A 23,741-nucleotide genomic window follows, 5' to 3' on the forward strand; every position below is an offset into this window, starting at 1 on the left:
TATATATATATATATATATATATATATATATATATATATAACTTATTTTCTGCTGTTCTGCTCTTTGTAATGTAATGTTGAGAGTCTGACAAGCTGATGTTAGTATTTAATTAGCTGGTTATTAGCCTCTGTATGGAGTCTGCAGCAGGCTGTATATATTCCAGCTGCTAACATGCTAACTCTTGTAGCTTGTTGCAAATGTTTGTTTCAACAAAGTATTACCTTAAAAAGAGAGATGAGTGTTTCTCCTCTGGTAGACGAGCCATGACTGACTCAGTTATCCTCCAGATAAAATGTACAACCAGCCAACAAGATCTTTTTTAACAACATAAAAGTTTAGGGATTTGACCCTTGGCTGCTGAACACAACTGAACGTGGCTCAGAGCTCCATGAGACTAGAGGGGGGAATGAAACAAACAAACAAAACACTTTGTGTCTGGTATCTTAATGACAGGCATTTAAACTGTAGGAACAGAATGACAAAAATTTAGTGGTTTTGACACTGTGACTTTTCAAACCGTGGTATACCTTGAAACCAAATACCAGCCGATGCCTATGAAGGACCATAAGTCTTTTTGGGTCACATACACATTTTTGTATTTTCTTGGTATAATCTTAATCTCATATTTTTGTTGAAAGGATTTATAGTGTTACGCTTTAATCTCAGTGTACTTAGAGTCAAAATCAGAATCCTTTTGGAGTTTTGTCACCTCTGGACTAAGGCTACACAATATAGAGAGATTTTATCAATATCGCATTATCAGTCTTACAAAAGTTTCCAATAAATCACAGACAAAAACTGCAAGGAGCCCACTCTCCTAAATGTCCACAACCAACAAGTGGAGAGTGTTGTGAACATCATGACGACAGAACATGTGGGTTTACCACAGCCCTACTCTGATCTGATGAGATTTAAGTTGGATTTATACTTTGCAAGAAGTGAAAAAACCTTGCCACAAGGTTGTGAGATGGTCTTTTTCGCATGAACATTTTATGCTAAAAACAAAACTAGAGTGCAGAACTCCTAGGAAACTCCTCCCTCAGCACCAGGACAGATTTCGTTACTGCCGGCTTCTCCACTCTTTTATCCATTTACAGATTCTTGCTTCCCTTACTGTGACAAGAAATTTTTATTACACAGAGTGAGACAGTAAATGTCGTTTAGCATTTGCAAATTTGTCACAAAGAGACTGCAGCCATTTCTGACAGACGGTGGACAATAACAACTGAACAAAAGAAACGTGTCTCTAGTCTACTCGGCTGAGGCGTACTTCCTCCTGGCCAGCACAGCCACAGAGAGCCACCTGTGTCTCCACACGGTCTTCTCTATGTACAATACCTGTGATATCTTCTTCCAGCAAAACCTAACAGCTTCTGATGCGTCGGAAGAGTTGTAGTGAAATGACTCCATTAAAGACCCACTTTTCCATATCAACACGGCCACAACAATGTTCTGAGCAATCACATAATACTTGACTTAATACTTCTTCACTTCTCACAGAATATCAGTAAGCCTTTACTGTAAGTGAAGACTGACTTTGTCCCTGCAAATTATTTCACAACTCCTGACACATCTGACTGATCTTTATTAGCCATTTCCAGATATCATGCAGACAAGTCGGTACATTTCTCAACACGATGCATTCTGTTTAGTTTAAAATAACCATCAGTTTTTTGTTTTTTTTTTATATTAGAGGTATAAAGTATTGGCACATCTTAATCCCAACAATCTTTGGTATGGGCCTTTTGAATTGAATGAATTCAATGTTGTCTTGAACATTCACAAGTGCAGAATATTTGTCAGCTCTTTCCTGTTTCAAACTCCACTCCAGTAGGTGGTGGTAAATGAAATAACAGCTGTATTTTTTTAAAGAAAAAAACTTAGAAAAGATAAATCATGTTATACGTCTTTAATAATATCTGTATCAAACAAGCTTTAAGGTTTTTTTTTTTCAGTTTTCATTCCCAGCACACAGATATGAGATCCAGAGATTTAAAAAACACATAACTCATTTTTTATCTGTGAAGTTAGTTAACCTTTTTGTCTTCTCAAAAAGACAAAAAAGTCGTTTTGAGAAGACCTTTTCATAGAATTAAAAACACTACACTTGTGAGTTTTCAAGGCAGTACAACAAATATCCAACTCCTGTTCATCTTTAGAATTAAATTAACACATTTCAATGACTTGAAATAAAGTCTGCTTCAGTGAGGAGACTGGTGATGAAGAGCCCAGTTCTCAGCCCTGTTCTTTTATGCGAGTGTAAAAATGGTCCCAACACTTCACACCATCAGGAAACTTCACCACCTCATTGTTCAGTTATAGATTTTAGTATCTTTCGATGATTTTATTTTATTTTATTTCTTTTTTCAGATTCATCATTCCTTGTTTTCCTTCTTGGTTCTGTTCTTCCATAGGTTCTCCCATGCCATCCCCCTCCTGCCCATCACCTGTCATTGACCAATCACATTCCCAGCCTCATCCACATGACAACTCGCTGTTAGGCAACGCTACTGAACCAGACACATATGAAGAGGAAGAGGAGGAAGAAGAGGAGTATGCAGCTCAATTGTACCTACCTGTAACTCATGGTAAAGGGCCTCTGTTGCTTCATGTTGTTTGAGGTTTTTTGGAACTAGAATTGGATGGATTTGTTGGGTTGATATTTGTCATTTCAGTAATGGGCACATCATGTTTTTACAGCAAACATTTTTAATCACATTCCAGTTTTAAAAGCCTTTTCAGTTGGAACTTGGCAGACTTGGGATCTGCTCCGGCTCCTTGTGGTACGTTTGCCTGAAAGTTGAGGATGAGATCAGTCTGGATATTTAAACCATGGTCTACAGCAGCTGGAAATAGTCCAGTTCAGAGTGCTGATCTGGAATCTTTTTCCCTCCGAGGGGGCCAACACCAGATGTGGAGCTGTGTTGGCTGCCCACTGGACCCAGATCAGTGCTCTTTTAGTGAAGGGATTCGATTGGAAACAGACTTTGATAGTTAAAAAAACCAAACTTTGAGAACCACAGTTAGAGTCAGACTGCATTAGAGAAAATGAGCATGAAAGGAAGAAAATGAGAGAGACAGGGAGTAAAAAAAACGAGTGATTGAATCAGCGACAGACAGACGTCTGCTCATATATACATTACCATCCAAACACAATAAAAAGTAGCTTTGTCCTACAGTCTTGAAATGGCTAAAAGCTTGTGTGAATGTGTGCGTGTGGATCTGTGTGTGGTCCTTTTTTCTCAAAGTAGTCGCAGTTCAACCCAACAGACCAATGTTCGCTAAGCAGCTAAAATATCCCCCTCATTGCTTCCTGCTCTATCTACAATTTTCTTCTACCTTTATTTGTTACATTACTCTGAAAAGTTTCCAAAGCTTTTGAGTGTTTTTCCCTGCAATTCCTTTACCAAAGTAAATGAAAAGCTATCAGTTCATATGTGTGCAAAAAGACAGTTAAACTGCAGGAAAAAAAGACAATGAGAAAGTGGTCAAATAGTCAAGGGCCAGACTGAGCCAAGCTCACAGAGTACTATAAGTGTTTGATTGATAGCTTGCAATCGGGCTGCAGGGTCCCGGTGATCACCAACAGAAAGTTTGAGGAATAGTACAGCCAAAGTATTTGCCAAGTACAGGTTGCATGTCTGATATGCGTCAGACATGTGAAAAACTAGGTTGTTAGCCCTTGGAAAACGTGACCAGTGCGTGTGGATTGTTTCCAAGTGTTCGAAAATGGCACCCAGGAAGAAGGGAGCAAAGGTAAAGTCTTCATCTTCATAAAGGAAACAACCTCAAGAAACCCTGCTCAACAAAGCAGAGAAGGATGATAAAAAATGATAGCACCACCAGCAAGCCCTGCAAGGACAGGGAGTACCTGGACAGGTCACAAGTCAAACACAGAGACAAACAACCATTCACACTCTCACTCACATCTAGAGACAGTTTAGAGTTATCACTTAACTTAGCAAGCATGGTTTTGGTCTGTGGAAGTATCCTGACTAAACCCACATGTGCACAGGGAGAACATGTAAACTTCACAGAGGAGGCCCCAGGTGGGACGCGATCCTGCGACCTTCTTGTGGTGAGGCAACAGCTCTAACCACTGCAAGACCGTACCACCCTCAGGATGCTATCTCTATATTTTTTATTTTATTTTTTCAACAAAAACAATTGCTATTGTGTTGTATCAATCAGTGCAGTTTAAGATCTGGCGTTTAGCTTGTGGAGGGAAACTTTAAAGTGTTCAGTAACAAAGATGGACAAACTGCTGAGGATCAAACTAACAGAATGACTTTCACACTGCAGCTCAGCACAATGATAAAGAACAATGTAATACAACAACAACAACAACAACAACAACAATAATAATAATAATAATAATAATAATTCACACACACAGACTGTCAGGTTCAGGTATAACAACAACAACAACAACAACAATAATAATAATAATAATAATAATAATAATAATAATGTCAATGACTGCTGTTATGAAAATTTCACACTTAAATAATGACAGAGTTGTTGGATATCAATTTAAAAGTTTTACTCGCAGCAGGGAGACACATTTCAAACAGACGTTAGGCAATACAAAAGTTGTCTGAAGAAAGAGCATAAATACATTCCATTTTATATCTTTTCATGAAGGCTTTACGCAAGGTTTCTCATTGTCTTATCTAGGGAGTCAGGGTTTTCACTCTTATCTCCTTTCAGCCCATGCCACCTGTTTCTTTTCCCTGTCGAGGAGTCAAAGGACTTTGGAGCAGAAACATCTCTTCTCACAGTTTCTGCACACAAAGCTCTTCACAAGCTTTAGACTCTTCGTGAAGGGTGACAGGCATTCATTTTGCATGAAAGGCCTAGTGTATAAATAATTTTTTCTAACAACTGCAGAAACATTAGATTTTTACCTGTGCAGTAGGTGGTGGCCTTTAAAGTTAAAAGCAAGAACAGAATGCCCAAACATCAGTCAGAGAAATATATTCTTGGTAAATTTTATCTGCTTTCTGTAAAACGAGTTTAAAAATGTTCTATATAAAAATCGTGTAATGTTGGAATTTCTCTAAATAAGCTGAAGCTGGTACTGTCATCCTCAGTGTTTTATCAAATTATTTATTTTCTTAATCTCTGGCTAATTTGAAAATCAGTTCACAATAAAATGTTTGGAGTAAAAAAAAAAAAAATTCTCCACACTACTGGGCTTCCTCTCTGTGTCACTGGAAATCTACTGATAAACTCCTCCAGATAATTTGACAAAACAGACTCAACAGAAGTCAGATTTTGGCTCCTTAACATTTTTATTTATTCTTTTGTGCACCACATTACAGATATTTTCACCATTAAGTCTTTATTAAAATATTTAGCAGCTTTGTTCAAAGTCATTATTGAACAAAAATATATCAACTTATTTCTTCATTTAACTGTAAGTAATATCCTTTCTGCTGTTAATGATCAATGATAACATATATATAAGAGCAGAAACATGTCAGCTGGACGACAGGAGACCCACAGTAAAGAAGATCACACTGTACAAATTGTGGGGAAGACTAATTGCTAAATACAACATCAGTCTACCTCAATATAACAAAATAATTAATTAACAAATATTAACCAAAATTATTTAAATTAAACAACATTAAACAATTCTGGATGCTTTAAAAAAATCTATTGAGAGCATTTTCACTTAAAAGAAATAAAGAGTTGGAGCACTGAACATAACAGCAATAAGCTGCATTCCTGGCATTTCTGGTGTTACTACAGAACAAACCTAATATTTCACTTCAACATGTAAAATACTAGTATGCTTGAAACAAATGTCCTTTGAATTTGATAATTATTGTTTTAAAGTAAAACAGTGCTCAAGAAAATAAACAAACATTTATGTTATGGTGCATTCAAGACAGCAGCAGCAGTTAAACACATTCTGGTTTCTGAAATAAGAAAAAATCTGTAAACAACACAACAAAGGCCACACTGTCTTTAGTTTCTGCTCCAGTCCTTTTTTCCACCTGGCATCAGAGTTTTGCCATTTTCCTATTGTCTCTATAAAGATCTGGATCTGGTGATGCTTTATGTGACTCCATGATGTTTTCATTCAGCTCCCAACCTACAATCCAGCTGTAGATACTACACTGTGCCTTCTCTGGAGACGACTGGGTGAAATGTTTCCATAAGAAATGAGGCTTTTGTTCAGCCATCAAACTGTAATTAAAACTGGAAAAAAGTTACAATTTACTTTCTAAGTAATTTATTCTTGTATTACAATATTTATACACAGCCTTTTGCTCATATTTTCAAAAACTACCCATTAATAACATCTTGAAGTTGTAGTAATGTAGTGTTGAAGTAATGTTGATTAGATTTGTTTAATAGGTAAAGCCCAGTGCACACACCTAATTGCAATAATTTTATGAAACGTGTCAGTAAATAACTCACATTCTTCATATTCAAACTATATGTTGCATTCATGATGTCCACTGTTTGCATAATCTCCAGTCAAGTATAATTGTGTTTCTCGTTAATAACAGTGAATCTGTGAGTGTACAGAAAATGTGAGTAAAACTGCTGCAAGGTGAAGGCTGAAAGGTGCAGCACCTCTCACATACACTGCAGCAGCTTCTTACCCTCACAGAAGAGACATTTTTTGTTCTTTATCATTTCTCTCCTTCTTAGCTGAATACATCTACAGTTTGTCCAGTGTGATCACTTTTAAACACACAAAAGCTCACATTAGCCTCTGTGTGCTAACTAATGCACAAACAAAGAGTCTCACGTTAGTCTTTATGTCTAACTAGTCTTTGTGTGCTAACTTTTAAACACGTGGAGCACCAGCACCTCATGTTTCTCTCTCTGAGCGAACTAATAAACATGCAATGAACCTCAAATTAGTCTCTATGTGCTAAATAATTATCCCATAAAGAACATTAGCTACTACGACTGTTTTCTAACTAATAAACAAATAAAGAACACACGTTAGTATCTATGTGCTAACTAATAAACACACAAAGCAGCACATGTTAGCCTCTATGTGCTAACTAATAAACACATGGAGCAGCTAATGTAGCCTCTGTGTGCTAACTAATGACCACACTGAGCAGCTCACTTTAGCCAATGTTTGCTAACTAATAAACAAACATGGTGTGTGTAGTTGTCAAGTCTCACACAGCCACTGGAGGGAAGAGATTGTCTTTTATAAAACAGCTGGTAATGTTGAAGCTTGTAAACATAAAGGTCTTTAATAGTTTAGCTCTGAGGCTTGAAGCTGACTGGAACATATTTCTAACTAAGCTACAGGTAACTGAAGGCTTCAATAAATGAAACTTACGGTTATCCGCACATTTTTTTTCTACAAATAACATCTGATATCTAACCAAATAAATATAACTGACTCTAAAAACTTAGAGTACAAAGTGAACCATTCTCACTATGAGTATTTATGACAGTTTTCCAGAAACTAGCCAACAGACTGGTGACTACTTTCCTGTCTTCCTATAGCTCTTTGATGGACAGGGGGTGCTGGTCATGTGTTTCAGTTTGTCAGCAGCAGCCGCAACACTGTGCTGCCTAAAGATATGCCTGTTTGGAAATCAACGAAGTATGCACAAGCATAATTGATTGTAATACTTACCGTATTTTCTGGACTATAAGGCGCACTTAAAAGCCTTCAATTTTCTCAAAAAAACGACAGTGCGCCTTATAATCTGGAGTGCCTTGTATATGTAGGAAGTCGTAATATTTTAGTAGGACTTTGGTACACTACAAAGCCGCACTGCTTCAGCAGTAAGGCTAAGTTATAGGGGCGCTTTGAAGCATTGCGCACAGTGAGCAGACCTGAGAGCGCAGACCTGAGTGAGCAGTGTAGGCGTGCGTTGGTGCAGTATTCTTCCCTGAGTTTTGAACGATTTGATTATCTTCGTAATCTCTCATAGAGGGATCATATAAATGCTGATACAGGCGAACCAGCTCAGCTAGAGCACCAAAATCGTCCATTTTAAATGGAGCCCGGCGCGCGGGGTCTGTGTGAAGTTACAAAAATTGGGAGGTCCACGTGCCTTATAGTCCGGTGCACCTTATATATAACAAAAGTTCTAAAATGGACCATTCATTGACAGTGCATCTTATAATCCAATGCAGAAAATATGGTACTAAAATTGCAAATATTGTCCAATTTATCAGCTGACCGATTAAATCACAGACCTTTGTCTGCAACTGATTAACTTTTGGAGTCATCCCAATTCAAGATGGCTGTCACAGGAAAATGACATTGGCCAGCACAAAACTAGCTACAACTTAGTGAAATTTTACAGATATTGGGCTAAAACTTGGTGTAGTAATAGCTGAGTCTTGTCTGATCATGTAATCTGAGCACTAATTGATAGTGTAACATTTGTTAAAAATTATGCTATTAATTTTTGGAATTACCTCTGCTGTGTTGAAATATGTAAAAATAAAACAGAAAATAAAATAAAAATAGAAATATATTGGTCAAAATATTTCACGTTGTCAAAGTTCATAGAGAAAAATCAGAATTGTCCAAAACTCAAATCTGAAATTTTGAATCTGAAAGTCTGTACCAACATAGAAAAATGCAACCAGTGCACCTTTAAAATTTACGAAAAGTCCAGTATTATATTAGTTTGCTTTGCCTTTAATAGCCGTGTAAAAAGCTTTCATCAAGAGGTGACGTTTGCCTTTAAGAGATGATAGCCAGCCGTGCAATACTCCACCTTTCTTTCACACAAACAGGTTTTGCCCCATAGAGAGTGAAAAGATGCCAAAGAAACTCCATTGTCCAGCCTTTAGAGGTTTTGATCGACGCCAAGTCAATCAGCTTGGAGTGGAAAAAGCTCCATGAAAAAGAGAAGTTTCTTTGCCAGCGGCAGGATGACGCCAGGCTTTATTGACATCAACTATAGTGAAAGCAAAAGGCCAGTCAGACCACAGCAAAGACAAAACACAAATTACACTTAGTGCTTTTTACTTTGGGACAGCAATTCTCTTCAACACCAGAACTAATCAATGAGCCGCTGAATGAAAGCAAAGGAGGAGAGAAAAACAGATTTCTTCACACCAGACCTGATCAGTAACAGGGAAGAGAGTAAGGGATGGAGAAAACAGACGTGTTGAAGCAAAGAGCAACACAGATAACAAAACAAACAAAAAAAAGGAAAGAGGAGAAAGGAGGAACAAGATGAGACTCAATCATTGATCAGACTAATGAATGTCAGGCACACACACAAAGAGGACAGGAGCAGGAACATACAGTTCATGTCTGAGGCTGATTGCAGAATGGAGTCACTTAAGTAAATCAAAATGTTGTCAGACTCCAAACGAAGACGCTGGAGACAGAGAGAGAGACACACACAGATACTTTAGAAGGGAGTTAAGGAGGTGAAGACAAAGAGAAAGAGACACAGTGTGTGTGTGTGTGTTACCCATAATGCATTGGATTACAAGAGACTGAATGAGAAATAATATCCAGTAAATGGCTTGGATATTACATACTGTAATCTGCATTATGTTTTCACCTCCTTTGTTGCTGTTATCGCCGAAAGGCAAAGGCAGCGTGATAGTGTTTTTGCCTGTGTTTGTTTGTCTGTATTGTTAGCGCAATATCTCATGAATCACTGAACAAATTATACGTTGAAATCTTTCATATAGTTAATGTGTTGATGTCTATACCTGATTAACTTTCAGATAGTAATCATTGGCTCTACAACTGAATAACTTTTGGTGTCAATACTAAAATGGTTATATCTCAGTCAACTTCACAGATATTGAGCTAAATTTTGATGTGGTAGTAGCTGAGAGTCATTTACAACACATACTCCAAGCGTTGATGGATCATGCAAGATTACACGATATATTACAATATTGCATGGGTTTTCCACCACAACACCACTAAGATGATCTTGGTCTAAACCTCTGGCTTGGAGGGCAGCAGGTGATATGTATTCCTTCAACAAATGCCAGGCCTTTCATTTTACTGGTGATACTGTGGCTGTTCATAATTCTTATAACTACATTTATCATGTCTAATTAAACTCCTTCCTCAGAACAGGCGCTTTCTTTTCTCAGTAGGAACTCTAGAGTGTGTGGGATGTGATTGGTTTACACATGAACACGTGTTGATTGGTTGAGTAAATCAAAAACCCTTCCAGCACAATTAAGAACCTACCTAACTGTTGCCTGCTATCATGTGCTTTTCTTTGAGCATGTGCAGCAGAAAGTAGACCAATCTGTTTGAAGAATCATGGCTCCTAGAAGTCCTACTGAATGTTGGGTGGAGTTTACATGTTCTTCCTGTTCATGCGTGGGTTTACTCCAGGTACTCTGGTTTCCCCCCACACACCAAAAGCATGCATGGTTATTTGGTAACCCTAAATAGTCCCTTGGTGTGAGTGAGAGTATGAATGGCTGTTTGTCTCACTTGTCTCTGTGTCCATATGAAGGGCTTGCTACTTGCCCAGGTGTCTCTCACCTCTCGCACAGTTATGGCTAAAGATAGACATCTACTCCCCGTGACTTGGAAAGGAGAAATGAGTAAAAAAAAGTGGATGAATGGATGGATGGATGGATGGATGGATTTATATCTTATTTGCGGCTTTGACATTGAGTAACCAAAAGTGATAATAAATATAAAAATAATCCCATTGCTTTCTGAGAAATATATCTGTCTTTATTATATGGAAAGATATTCTCAAGGAAAAGGCAATGCAGAGCCTTTACACAACTTGTGACCAAATGGACTGTTGAAATTGGATTACATACTGTCAGTCACAGCCAGCCTGTTGTAAATACAATGTGACTTGCTTCTTTTTTTCTCTAAGATGCTGTTTCCCTTCTGTTGCCGTATTTTATTAAGTCGTAATTTCAAGCTTCCTCTTCTTCTTTTTCTTCTGCTTTCACTTTCCCTGAACACCACCATTTCATTTAGATATTGTTTCTTTTTCAGGGTCATTGCTTGTGTCTCCAGCTGTCTTTCTGCATCTTTTTCACTTTTAAAGAGGATGTGTAATGTCTGACACAACTACAAAAGAAAACACAAATGTTACAGCTAAGATGTCAGAAACAAGAGTCACTGAGGGGAGAAAAGAAAAATGGTGAGCAGAACCAGAAGCAAAACGCACAAAAGGCTGAATTACCACCCCAACCCCAAAATCAGAGAGAGAGAGAGAGAGAGAGAGATAGATAGATAGATAGATAGATAGATAGATAGATAGATAGATAGATAGATAGATAGATAGATAGATAGAATCACTGCTGACTCTTGGCTTCTTCTAATAAATTAAAAGTAACATTTGACAACTAGTATTATAACAGTTACTCAAATTCATACATACAAATATTATCAATAATAAAAAAAAAATAACAGTTTGGCTCAAGTATTTAGTCTGTTACTATAAGTTACAGTGTGGTCACAATATATGATAAGAGGTAAAAGGTAGTAAATTCAACTCTAGGATTCCTGTATTATGAACCCTGGAAAAAAGTTGGGACATTATGTAAAATGTAAATAAAAACAGAGCACAGTGATTTCTAAATGTCATAAACCCATATTTTCTTCACAATGAAACATAGTAAACATGTCAAATGTTTGAACTAAGAAATTTGCACTGTTTTATTGGAAAAATAAGATCATTTTGAATTTGATGGCTGCAACACATCTCAAAAACACTGGGACAGGGTCATTCTTCTTACTGTGAAGCATCCCCTTTTTAACAACAGGATTGTAAAAGCTCCAAAAATGTATGTTTGGCAGCTTCTTATTTTTATTTATTTATTTTTTATTTTTTGCTGAGCAGTTACCTTAAACAGAGCAACAATAATATTTTGACAACAGTATCATATCCACCTGTTACTATTTTTAGTGTAGCTGAAGGTGGTGGCTCAGCAGCTAAGTATCCTATGTAAACCCAATGAGTCACCAGTCAGATAGCGTGTCCAAAACAAAATGTCTACTGGCTACAACTTCTAATGTCTAATTGTTTTATTAAAGTGTTTGTCAGGACTTGTGTTTACATTTGTTTTAATGGTGAGGGCGTTCTGACACGGATGCCCAGTGAGAGAATACAAAAACTTCTGGTTGGTTAGGTGCAGTGCAGTGTTCAGACAAAAAACAGGGAAACAAGTTTGTGTTCCATTGTTATCATTGTTATATTATAGACAAACAAGCTATGGATTATTTTCATATTTTATTAAAATCATCAAACTAAAATTATCTACCTTTTTATAAAAAATAAAAAAAAATGCCTGTGGCAGCAGCTCTTGACATTTTTGCCTTATTTTTACCTTTCTAGTGTACTTGTGACTTTCATTTATGTCTTTCTTTCTATTTTTCATGCATATATCTTGTCAAAATAAATTTTACATATAGTCTAACATTGTTCATCACCATTATTATTTACTCTGTAAAAAAATAACGGTCTTCTATTTACACAAACACGAAACAAGCTGCTAGCACTCTCCAAAGCATCATCATTGCCATCCAGGGTGAGACTCACAATTCCAGAGGAGACCAGAGGGAAAGACAAAGAGCCAGAGCAAAAGTTAAAGTACAGAGAAGAAGCTTTAAGCCTTTAGTACCAAACATCATCATGGGGAATGTAAGGTCCCTGGCAAATAAAACTGTGGGCACTGACTAAGTCTCAGAGGGAGTACAAAGAAAGCAGCAATTTGTTCTTCACGAACACTCAGCTAAATGTGGATGTGCAGAGTGTTTCCATACCTAGCTTCAGGATGATTCAAGTCAACAGTGATGCTGCGCTGACAAGTAAGAGGAGAGGTGGAAGGATTTCTGTGATGGTGATGGTGGTGCAGTCCTGGACATGTTACTGTGAAGAAGTGTCAGTGTTTGCAGGACACTGAACTTTTACCAATGAGCATGCGCCCAAATTATTTGCCTCATGAGTTCTCCTCCACTTTTCTTATTGTGGTTCACATCTGGCCATCAGCAATGAGGCAGCAGTTTGTGATGTAATCCAATCTACTGTTGCTAAGCTGCAAGCTAAACAACTGGAGGCTTTCATTACTATTTACTGGTGATTTTTAATCATGCCAGGTTGGACTCTACTCTCCTGTAAGCAGATGTTCTAGGTGTATGAGGAGGTAGAGTCAGGAAGCCAGCAAGGCTCCATAGAACTGTTTTGGCATCACTGCCTGTGATGTGCTTTGCCTGCCACCAGGGGATGACATCAATGCCTGAACCGACGGCATAACAGACTACACCAACCACCATTCCAACCTAGACTGCTCATTGCTTCCTCAATAACAAGCCTCATATCACCAATAACCTGACGCTCCTGCTGAATGAGGAGAAGAAGAAGACCTTCAGATCTGGTGACAAAGATAAGATGAAGATGATACAATTAGAACTAAAAGGTGAGGTTGAGGAGGTGCAATGGCCTACAAACAAAAGGTGGAGGATAAACTCCATCAAAACAGCATCAAAAAAGTGTTGGTGGGAGATCAGTGGCTTTACGTCTAATAACTGTCACCACCAGGTGGGCAGCCTCAGTCAGCAACACTGCCTCCACTTCAGTGACCACAACCCCTGTCTGTCTGTGATGATAGGCCAGGTTAGGGGACAAGTGGAGAAAATACACCTGGGCAAGGTTGTCGGCCTCAATCACATCAGCCCCTGGGTCCTGAAATCCTGTGCTTAAACCTGTCTGATATCCTGCATCACATCTTCAACATGACTCTGCAGGAATCATCTGTTCCTGAATGAGGACAAAGGAGATCATGACTGACTTTAGGAGGAAAAAAAACAACAACCAGAGCCATCAATATCTTGGGGGAAAAAGTTGGGGTTTGTGGACATATACAAATCCTTGGTAGTACATCTGAACAGAAGGCAGAACTGGAGCATCGTGTCATGGTTGGTGACAACTACTCTGTAGTTGAAGACGTTTTACTTTCCACTTGGGGAGCTTTTTCAATTCAAAACTGGATGGATTTCAGCATTCCTGCCTTAAGAAATTTACAGAAGTCTCATCGCCATCAGAATTACTTTCACATTGTCTCCTTGAAAACTCATGTGGCTGTGTGTGTTCTACATGATGATTCAGAGACTGCTGCTAACATGTAGCTGATAAAACATCTGATACAACATGAAAAAGGAATTATTGCACTTTAGAGTCAGAGGATGGACTTGTTGGTCTCAGGATATACCTTTTTGGTTGAAGGTTGGAGTGGGAGTGGAAATGGTAATGGTGTTCATCAAATGGGAAGTTTTGTTGAGCTAATGGCTTTATTTTGGTTCCTGTGCTGCTGTCTCATAGCCTGTTGAAGTATATTTTGAGCAGTGATCATTATGCTTTAATGTCAGACATTTTATTAAGCTCCTGTTCAGAATGTGCTGAATTTATTTTAAACCTAAGTAACCTATAATGACTGGGCTCTCTGTGTGACATTGTTGCTGTTCTAGGTTGTTTAACACGGTTCAGCTTGTGTGTGTGTGAGTGCTGTGTGTATGAGAATAGATTTAGCTGGTTTTGTGTGTTTGTGATTAATATTTCACTCTGGTTCGCTGTCATCAATTGGTACCAGAATATAATGTGGGGATTGGTCAGAGGACACTTGCACTACGTCCTGTTGTTAGACTACATCTTTATTTTTGTTCTGAAGCTGAACTGGTTAAAGTCTCTCCTGCTGTTGGATCATGTGAGAGGACAGCTGTAAAGGTTGTTGGTTTTTATCCCACTGAGGAAACAAGGGTCAGAGGATCAACGTCTGAGTCACAGTTCATCACTGCATTAGGTGTTGAATTAAACATTAATACAGGGATTAAAGGAGGATTAAAAATACTGAGAGAGATATTGTATGTCATAATAAAGGTCAATATATTGCAATAATAATCTTTGGTCATATTGCCCAGCCCTAATTCCAACCCAGTCACATCATTGTTGAATCACATCAGCTCGGGGGTTGAAAGGATTTTATTTCAGGAAACTCATTATGTTGAAAAGAAGTGAGAAGGAGTACACACATTCACACATGCAGGTTTATTTTACAGTGATGTTGTCAATAAACTGAAACTGATAATCTTTTAAGGGCTGGGAGTCTGACTCATGACTCCAGATTAAAGCATCGAGCAGTCAATTTTTTCAATCTATATTACTGTGGACTACCAGGTTTTAGTTACGTTTGAAAACATCGGAAACTGATTTTAGAAATGTGATTTTCTGACTCTAACAAAATAGCCTGAAATTTCTGTCTGTTTTGTTTCTTTTGAATGTATTTGACAAAACAGTTGAATTGAAGGAGCCTTGTCAATAAGCCTATAGTTGAAAGAACAAAACTGTCTCATTATTTCAGATGTGTCTAATGTTGCAATAGCAAAGCAAAGTTACATTCTTAGACAAAAAACCTCTGGGAAAAGTCTGAATGATGTTTTTCAAGAAAACTGAATGCATTTTTAATGTGTTCATGGCTACTTTTTAACGCCCGATTTGAATAGAACTGCATCTATCTATCTATCTATCTATCTATCTATCTATCTATCTATCTGTCTGTCTGTCTGTCTGTCTGTCTGTCTGTCTGTCTGTCTGTCTGTCTGTCTGTCTGTCTGTCTGTCTGTCTGTCTGTCTGTCTGTCTGAAGATTTTTTAAATATATTTTTCACTTTAGGATATTGTTTCACCAGTTAGGGATCCCTAGTATATACAGTTTAGGGTCACTTTTCAGCCAATTACCAGCATAAGTTGAGACAGAGGCCTGTCCTCACTTCCCTCTCCTTTCTGGGAATCCTGAGGTGGAATGAGTTCTCTTTCTTCAAGAAACATAAGACTTAACTTTTCTGCTGACCTCCCTTCAAATGTCACCGACTCTTTTATTTCCTTTCTACAAGATCTATTTTGTCTTTTTCTTTCTCTAAATGTCTGATTTCTGCCCTCTCTTGGTCTGCCTTGGCCTCTTTTTGTGCCTCACTTCTTCATGTTGTCCTCATTCCACCGTATCTTTACACTGCTGACCATTGATGCATTTCCTAAAACTTTTAATTTGTTTTGTGTTCTTGTTTTCTTCTCTGTCTGAGTGAGCTGTTTTTGAGCTACTTTTAGGACTCCTATTATTAACTTTTTTTCTGTTTGATATAATCTATTGACTGACTTCTCAATCAGTCTAAACTTTGGCATTTACACTTTACCACAGAAATGAAATTACAACATATAGGTTTCAAGTTCCAACTCTACCAAGTCAGAATAAGTAAAATAAAGCTTTTATTATTTATGTATTTCAAAACAAAATCCTGCTTTAACCTGAGGTGAGAACTTCTTTTTTGCTAGAATTCAGTCACATGCTTTTACCTTTACATAACTATTAAAATAGAATAATGAAGACTGAAGCATTACCAAATGTTCTTTTTAACTTAATTATGCTTCTCATTTCACATATGAATTGTATTTATTGTATTATCACAATAAATACAAATTTTACCAAGGTAATCAAAAAAAGAGAGGATGAGATGCATCCTCAGTTGCTAAAGGCTCTTCACATTGTGGGGCTGTCATGGTTGACACATCTCTTTAACCGCCTGGAGGACCGGTACAATGCCTGTGGAGTTTCAGACAGGGTTCCCGGTTCCCATTTTTTAAAAGGGGGACCAGAGAGTGTATTCCAACTATCGGGGGATCACACTTCTCAGCCTCCTTGGGAAAGTTTACTTTAGGGGGTAGGAAGAGAGAGTCTGATTGATTGTCAAACCTCAAATCCAGGAGGAGCAGTGTGGCTTTCATTCCAGTCGTGAACCAGTGGACCAGATCTTCACCCTTGCTGGTTTGCTAAGGGGGTAAAGGGAGTTTGACTCTCCAGTCTTCATGTGTTGTAGATCTGGAGAAGCCAAGAGTGAAACAGTTGGGATGAGAGTCAGCTCTTTTAAGTCCAAGGCCATGGTTCTCAACTGGAATGTTCCCTCCGGGTGGGGAATGAGGAGGAGTTCAAGTATCTGTGAGTCTTGTTCACAAGCGATGGTAGGATGGAACGGGAGATGAATCGACAGATCAGGGCCTCATCTGCAGTAATGAGGGCTTTGCTTTGATTGGTCATGGTGAAGAAACAGTTGTGTTGAAAACAAAACTCTCAAATTACTAGTCCATCTATGTTCCAACCCTCACCTATGGTCATGAGGTTTGGAACATGACTGAAAGAACGAGATCCTGGATACAAGCGGCTGAAATGAGCTTCTCTCATTGGGTGATTGGGCTCAGCCTTGGAGATAAGGTAAGGAGCTCCATCATCCGGGGGGAGCTCAGAGTAGAGCCGCTGCTGTTTTACATCGAAAGGAGTCAGTTGAGGTGGTTCGGGCATCTGATTAGCATGCCCCCTGGACACCTCCCTTTGGAGGTTTTTCGGGTATGTCCCACTGGAAAGTGACCTTGGGGCAGACCCAAAACTCGCTGGAGGGATTATATATCCTCTCTGGCCTGGGAACACATTGGTATCCCCCAGGAGGAACTGGGGAGTGTTGCTGGGGTTTCTCTCCTGGTCCTGTTGCCTCAGTGACCGGACCACGGATAAGCGGTAGAAGATGGAGATGGAAGCCCTTGTTTTATTAACCTAGCCTGGAGGAACTTCTGCTTTTTTTCCAGACTCTGTACTCTATGACTGATGTCACAGCTGATAAAGTACTAATTATTAATAACTGTTTCACAGAACATCACTTAAAAAATGACCAGACTATTCCTTTAATGTAGGAGAATTCACAAGTCAATCTGAGACTTCATCTGCTGAAATCAGCAACACTAAGTCTTGACTGGGACATTGACTTTTGTGTTTGTGTGTTATTTAATATTTAGCTGTTGAGAAGGCTTGCATGACTGAAACTCACTTGACTGTAGTCCACCATATGGAAAGAGTGAGCAGACAGAGGAGTGAGGTTGAAACTAACACTCCAAACAGAAAGTGCTCCTTCTCCTTCCACTCCTCCTCCTCTTCATCTTTGTTTTCTGTTGGCTCCACAAGAGCTGTGGAGAGAAATAACAGCAGGTCTGGGAAATGTGATGTGATGCTCTTTATGCAAATCAAATCAAGCATTGCTGTTCTTTTCCCTCACAGCACCCAGAGGACATGAAGAGGGGAAAAAAGGAATAAGAAAACTGATGATAGGTCAGCTTTTTAAGCAAATATTTTTACAAAAATCTAATGTGTTTTTTCTGTGTGTGAAGGTCAGTCACTCATCAACATTTAGTCTGCTTGAGTTCAGTGTTGAGTTACAGTTCTCTCTGCTTTCAATAGCCCAGATTCTGTAAAAACATGTTCATAGTCAATAAATGTGAAGTTTAAAAGTCTAAGGCTCCATCCACACGGGAATGCTGTCTTTCCAAAACAGCCTTTGTATTTGATGTTTCTAAAAATATTTTTGTAAACTTAGCATCAATCCTTTAAATGTCTTCATCCACACAGAAAACACAGAAAAATGACCAAATCAGAAAAAAAAATTTTGTTAACATAAAAATAGGAGGATTTCAAATGTCATCAGTGTGTGACCTGAAAATGGACATACGTAAGTAAAACTGACAGAATAGTTTTTTTATAGATAGTTTTAACAAGTATATAAAACAAAATGGTTTTCAGCTCCTGTACATCAAATAAAACATTTCAGCTATGCTGCTTCAAAACAAATGCTGTGTCTAAACTCCTAAAGCTGAAAGACATTTTACCTCAAAGACTTACAGCTTTGCATCGGGCTGCTGCTTCTTCTTTTTCTTCTTCTTCTGGTCTCTGAATTTAGTAAATTTAGCAAAAAATTTTGTTGATGTTCTTGCCACCTTTTGGCTCAGTGCGGGTGTTTCATCATTGTTGTTAGAATGTGTGAACAAAGAAAAAAACCTACGATTCTGAAAACGTTTAGACATTGTGTAAAATTCTAATACAAACCAAATGCAATGACTTTTAAATCTCATAAAGCGATATTTTTGTCACTATGGAACATAGAAAACCTATCAAATGTTTAAACAAAAGATTTGTAATTTTTTTTGGAAAAGTAAGCTGACTTTAAGTTTAATAGCAGCAACACATATTAATAAAGTGGTTCCAAAGAGAGAGGGCTGGGTATAAAAAACAGCATTTTAAAGAGGCTGAATGTCTCAGAAGTAAAGATGGGCAAGGTCTGATCTAGGCTACATTTGTCAGAAAATGTGTAATGTTTGTAATTGTTATATTATTATAATTATTACTTTGGTTCATCATTATAAATATAATGTTATTACTACAAAATATAAATTAAGGCAATTTTTTAGTAATTATTAGGTTTTAAATCAATTTTATTAATTATTATTCATTTTGTATTTCCTGATCAAACTGTAAATCAAATTTTACATTTCGTGTTGCTGAATTTAGTTGTGATTTAGCAATCCTAAATTCATGTTCTGTGCTATTGTTGACAGAACAATCATCCAATCACCATGGCCCCAGCCTGCCTCCTGTGCCCCCTCCTCATCGTCAGCAGCCCTCAGTAACAGCTCTCAACCACGCCCTGGGCTCCACACACCTTGCTGGACAGACGCTGAACTCATCGCGGCAATTAACTCCTCCCTCTGGAAGCCCGGCCCCCGTGGCCGGCCAATCACCAGCCGAGCTGCAGACCACGCCCCCCGAGAGCGTCCCGCTGCAGGACAGCTGGGTGCTGGGTAGCAATGTGCCTCTGGAAACAAGGTAAATGGACTTCAGATGTTTTTATCTTTCTGTACAGTCTTTGATCTCAGTTTTCTGGGTCTCATACTTGCCATGGAACGGTTGGTACTAATACATGCTGCAGAGTCTTTGAGCAAAACACAGAACACCCTGATCTTTGAGTCTGTGACAGTGATGGAGAGAGCAACAGTTCACATATTACCATTCATTTAACATTAGGCAGTACATCAGCTGAGGTGACTCTCACATTCCTCTCCAAACAACATCATATTAGGACGATGAGCTCACACTGGTGATGGAAACTGCACCGACAGAGGAGCGAAGCGGCTTTGGTGTTCATTAATATGACTGACACCCCAGTCAAATGTTACCTGTGTGTGGGAGAGAAGCACATCACTGGGAGGCTCATTAAGAGTTAAACCTGTTTCAGGTGTCATCAGACCAATGCAGCAGATTCATTTAACTCACTGCAGTTTTAGACTCATGTTTAAAAGAGAGAATGTTGGAGAGACATGAGTAACAGATGAGTTTGGCTGTCTGGGTGCCAAAGATTTGATTTGATCAAATTAGAGAACAGCATGTTTACTCAAAGGATGAAATACGTAAACCACGTGCACAGGATAGAAGTGCTGGTACCCCACAGACCAGTTTCTAATGAAGATCAAACAAGTGTGAGGGTCAACATTCATCCACCCAGTAGCAGCAGGAGCAGTTCTGTTAGGACAAAACACAAGTCTCTCTGGACCAAAAGTACAAACTTTCAGAACAAACAATATTAGAAAATAAAACTGTGAAAAAAATGGTGATGCAGCAATATTTTTTAGAGGATATGTTGATATGTGTGTTATGATAATCAATATAACAGACGTGATGTATTTGAACAGTAATGTTCTGTTCAAACACTATTTTCCCTCAACAGTCCTGTCAGCTGATGTTATATCAAAGTGTGTGTGTGTGTGTGTGTTTCTGAGCTATACTATAGTATTGATCTTTGCAGACACAACATCCACCTACTGTCACATAACTTCCTGGGTTTCCTCCAGCTCACCTTCATACTGGCTAGAAAGAAACTGTTTTGATAAACATTACAGTGATATAGATGACAATTTCCTTAATTTTGTGTTGAATTTCCCTGTTTTTGTAACTTTTCTTCAATGAAAAACCTAAATATTTTGAGACATGACTGTTACTGGTCATATAATATAAGAAAGAGTAAGTCTGAATGGTGGCTCGATGCTATGGTGTAGTAATGACAGACAGTCTGTGTGTTCAGCCAGCTGCAGGATTTAGAATAGTTAGATGTCAGACACACATTTTATACACAATACTCCACATCAATGCCACTCCACACATCCACAGATTCCACAATGGCAGCTTTGTTCATGGAAACTCACATCATCTTAGGACATGGTCGGCCAAATAAGTGATATATGAACAACTAAATTGAAGTCAGGCCAAGAGAAGGAAGAAACACAGTTAGTCAGATTGCTGTGAACTGACATAAAGAGCATTCTGTAACTACAGGGTGGGCCATTTATATGGATACACCTTAATAAAATGGGAATGCTTGGTGATATTAACTTCCTGTTTGTGGCACATTAGTATATGGGAGGGGGGGAAACTTTCCAAGATGGGTGGTGGCCATGGCGGCCATTTTGAAGTCGGCCATTTTGGATCCAACTTTTTTTTTCAATTGGAAGAGGGTCATGTGACACATCACTCTTATTGAGAATTTCACAAGAAAAACAATGGTGTGCTTGGTTTTAATGTAACTTTATTCTTTCATGAGTTATTTACAAGTTTCTCACCACTTATAAAATGTGTTGAAAGTGCTGCCCATTGTGTTGGATTGTCAATGCAACCCTCTTCTCCCATTTCCACTTCCTGGAAAGTGGATTGGTCATCGTGGGCCAGTTCAATGGCCCCCAAGGTCTCCCGATCTAACCCCCTTAGACTTTTATCTTTGGGGTCATCTGAAGGCAATTGTCTATGCTGTAAAGATATGAGATGTGCAGCACCTGAAACTACGAAATGGAAGCCTGTGCTAGCATTTCTCCTGCGGTGTTGTTATCAGTGTGTGAAGAGTGGGAGAGGAGGGTTGCCATGAGGGTGACCATGGTGGCCGCCATGGTCACCACCCATCTTGAAAAGTTTCCTCCTCCCATATACTAATGTGCCACAAACAGGAAGTTAATATCACCAACCATTCCCATTTTATTAAGGCGTATCCATATAAATGGCCCACCCTGTACAATGAATCAGACTAAACTGGACTGCATGTAGTATGATTTAAACTCGATAAATTGCAGTTTCTATGAACACTGAGACCTAAAACTGAGCTATTAAAACAAGCAGAAAAAAGGCCAACATTAGCATAACAGAGGCCAAAATGCATAAAAACAAGTTAAAAGCTAAAAGCTGTTTAACAGCAACTAATAGCCATGAAGCACAGTACCTAAAAATTAATAGGAGCAGAACAGTAGTTAAAAATTGCAAAACAGATGCTAAATCTAAAATGAGCAAAACAGCAGCTAAAATGAGAAGAACAAGTACTAAAATTGTAGTTAAAAGTAACAGAACAGACTAAAACTAAAATCAGCAAAGCAGTAGCTGAGATTAGTAAAGCAGCTAAAAAGGAACATAATAGTACCTAAAAGAAGCAGAATGGTAGCTGAAAGCTAAAAGTAGCAGATCAGTAGTTAAAAGTAGTAAAATGGTAAGAAAAAATTAAACGTAGCTGAATGGTAGCTAATAAGTGGAAAGTTCCTGCAGAAACTTTGAAGGGGAGTGCCTCTTAGTGCATTTATACTGACTGAAGATGGCTCCAAAGGCTGATCAGTTATAGAAAGACATAATAAAGGGCTGATCCTGAACACATGAGGAGTCCAGTTGTGAAGTTTTTCTACTTACTGGTTTCAGAGCTAGAGCACACAGGTTCTTGTGACCTTGACCTTTGACCTTGTGACCTTGAACTCCAAAGGGCAATCCCATGACCTATCGGGAGGACTCCAGCTGTAAAGTTTGACCTTCTTACGTTACATGGTTGCAAAGTTAGAGCCCGCACAAGTTTAGGTCTCAATTTTGACCTTGTTAACTCTAATGTTTTTTTTTAGCGTTCAGTTTGCGATGGGGCTCTGTCTCAGCTACTGCCACACCAAATTTCAGCTCCATATATTTAAAAATGAATGAGTTGAAGCTAAGGTTGAGCAGATAACGCATTTTTTACAAGTACAAGCATGATACGATCCGTGCTCATCCAGAAGGAAAATCCTCATTGGGTAACTGACTGTTTTCCCGATCTGTGATTGGCCAGTCACAGAGCGCCCGCCCCTCCCTATACACACATACATCTCTACAGCGAAAGCTGTGCAACATACGCGGTGTATTTGACAAGACAGAGCTGAAAACGGCTTGTGACGCGTCGGTCACTGCCTCCACTCCGGTCGGGTTTTTTAATTTTTTTTTATTTTTTGCCGTGTGCTTTGTCTAAGTTTGGCTGGTGGTATGTCACGCCCACTTCCGGGTTAGGCCCTACCCACTCCTAGTACAGATACGGATACAGATAATTTAGATGGTTGAACAGATACAGATAGTGGTGAACTCGCTCATCCCAAGTTGAAGCTGAAAGAAACTTGGAGGGGTACAAAATGGTGTCATTTTTGTGAATTACGTTGCCATGGTAACTTGAAACACCAATAAAAGCCTGCATGCCAAGACCGAGCCGGTCATTTTGATATCAAATTTGTGTGCATATGTTGCTCCGTTCGGTCTCTTCGGGCTGCATTAACGGTGACTGAAGATTAATATATAATAATAATAATCATAAAGAGTCCAGTTTAGAGGTGTAGAGTAATAGATTACTGCAATACAGGTGCTGGTCATAAAATTATATCATGAAAAAGTAGATTGATTTCAGTAATTCCATTTAAAAAGTGAAACTTGTATATTATATTCATACATTAAATACAAACTCATATATTTCAAATGTTTATTTCGTTTAATTTTGATGATTACAAATGACAACAAATGAAAATCTCAAATTCATCATATCAGAAAATTAGAATCTTGTGAAAAGGTTCAAAATTGATGGCACCTGGTACCACACTCTAATC

The 23,741-nt window shown here is 38.4% G+C and overlaps 1 protein-coding gene across 14 annotated transcripts in view; it reads left to right on the forward strand.

Annotated features, from left to right (window-relative positions):
* LOC108245298 (teneurin-3) overlaps nucleotides 1–23,741 on the forward strand; it is a 401,662-nt gene that overhangs the window by 234,500 nt on the left and 143,421 nt on the right. For 10 of the 14 annotated variants that reach the window (XM_017432073.3, XM_017432076.3, XM_017432074.3 and 7 more), the window contains 2 exons: nucleotides 2,416–2,589; nucleotides 19,383–19,650. In XM_017432073.3, the coding sequence (XP_017287562.1) occupies nucleotides 2,416–2,589; nucleotides 19,383–19,650 (442 nt within the window). Of the gene's footprint in view, nucleotides 1–2,415; nucleotides 2,590–18,080; nucleotides 18,103–19,382; nucleotides 19,651–23,741 lie in introns of those variants that run through there. The other 4 variants (XM_017432082.3, XM_017432083.3, XM_017432090.3 and 1 more) reach the window with 2 other exon arrangements.

The sequence above is a fragment of the Kryptolebias marmoratus genome, linkage group LG6 (genome assembly GCF_001649575.2).
Source record: "Kryptolebias marmoratus isolate JLee-2015 linkage group LG6, ASM164957v2, whole genome shotgun sequence".
Taxonomy (NCBI): domain Eukaryota; kingdom Metazoa; phylum Chordata; class Actinopteri; order Cyprinodontiformes; family Rivulidae; genus Kryptolebias; species Kryptolebias marmoratus.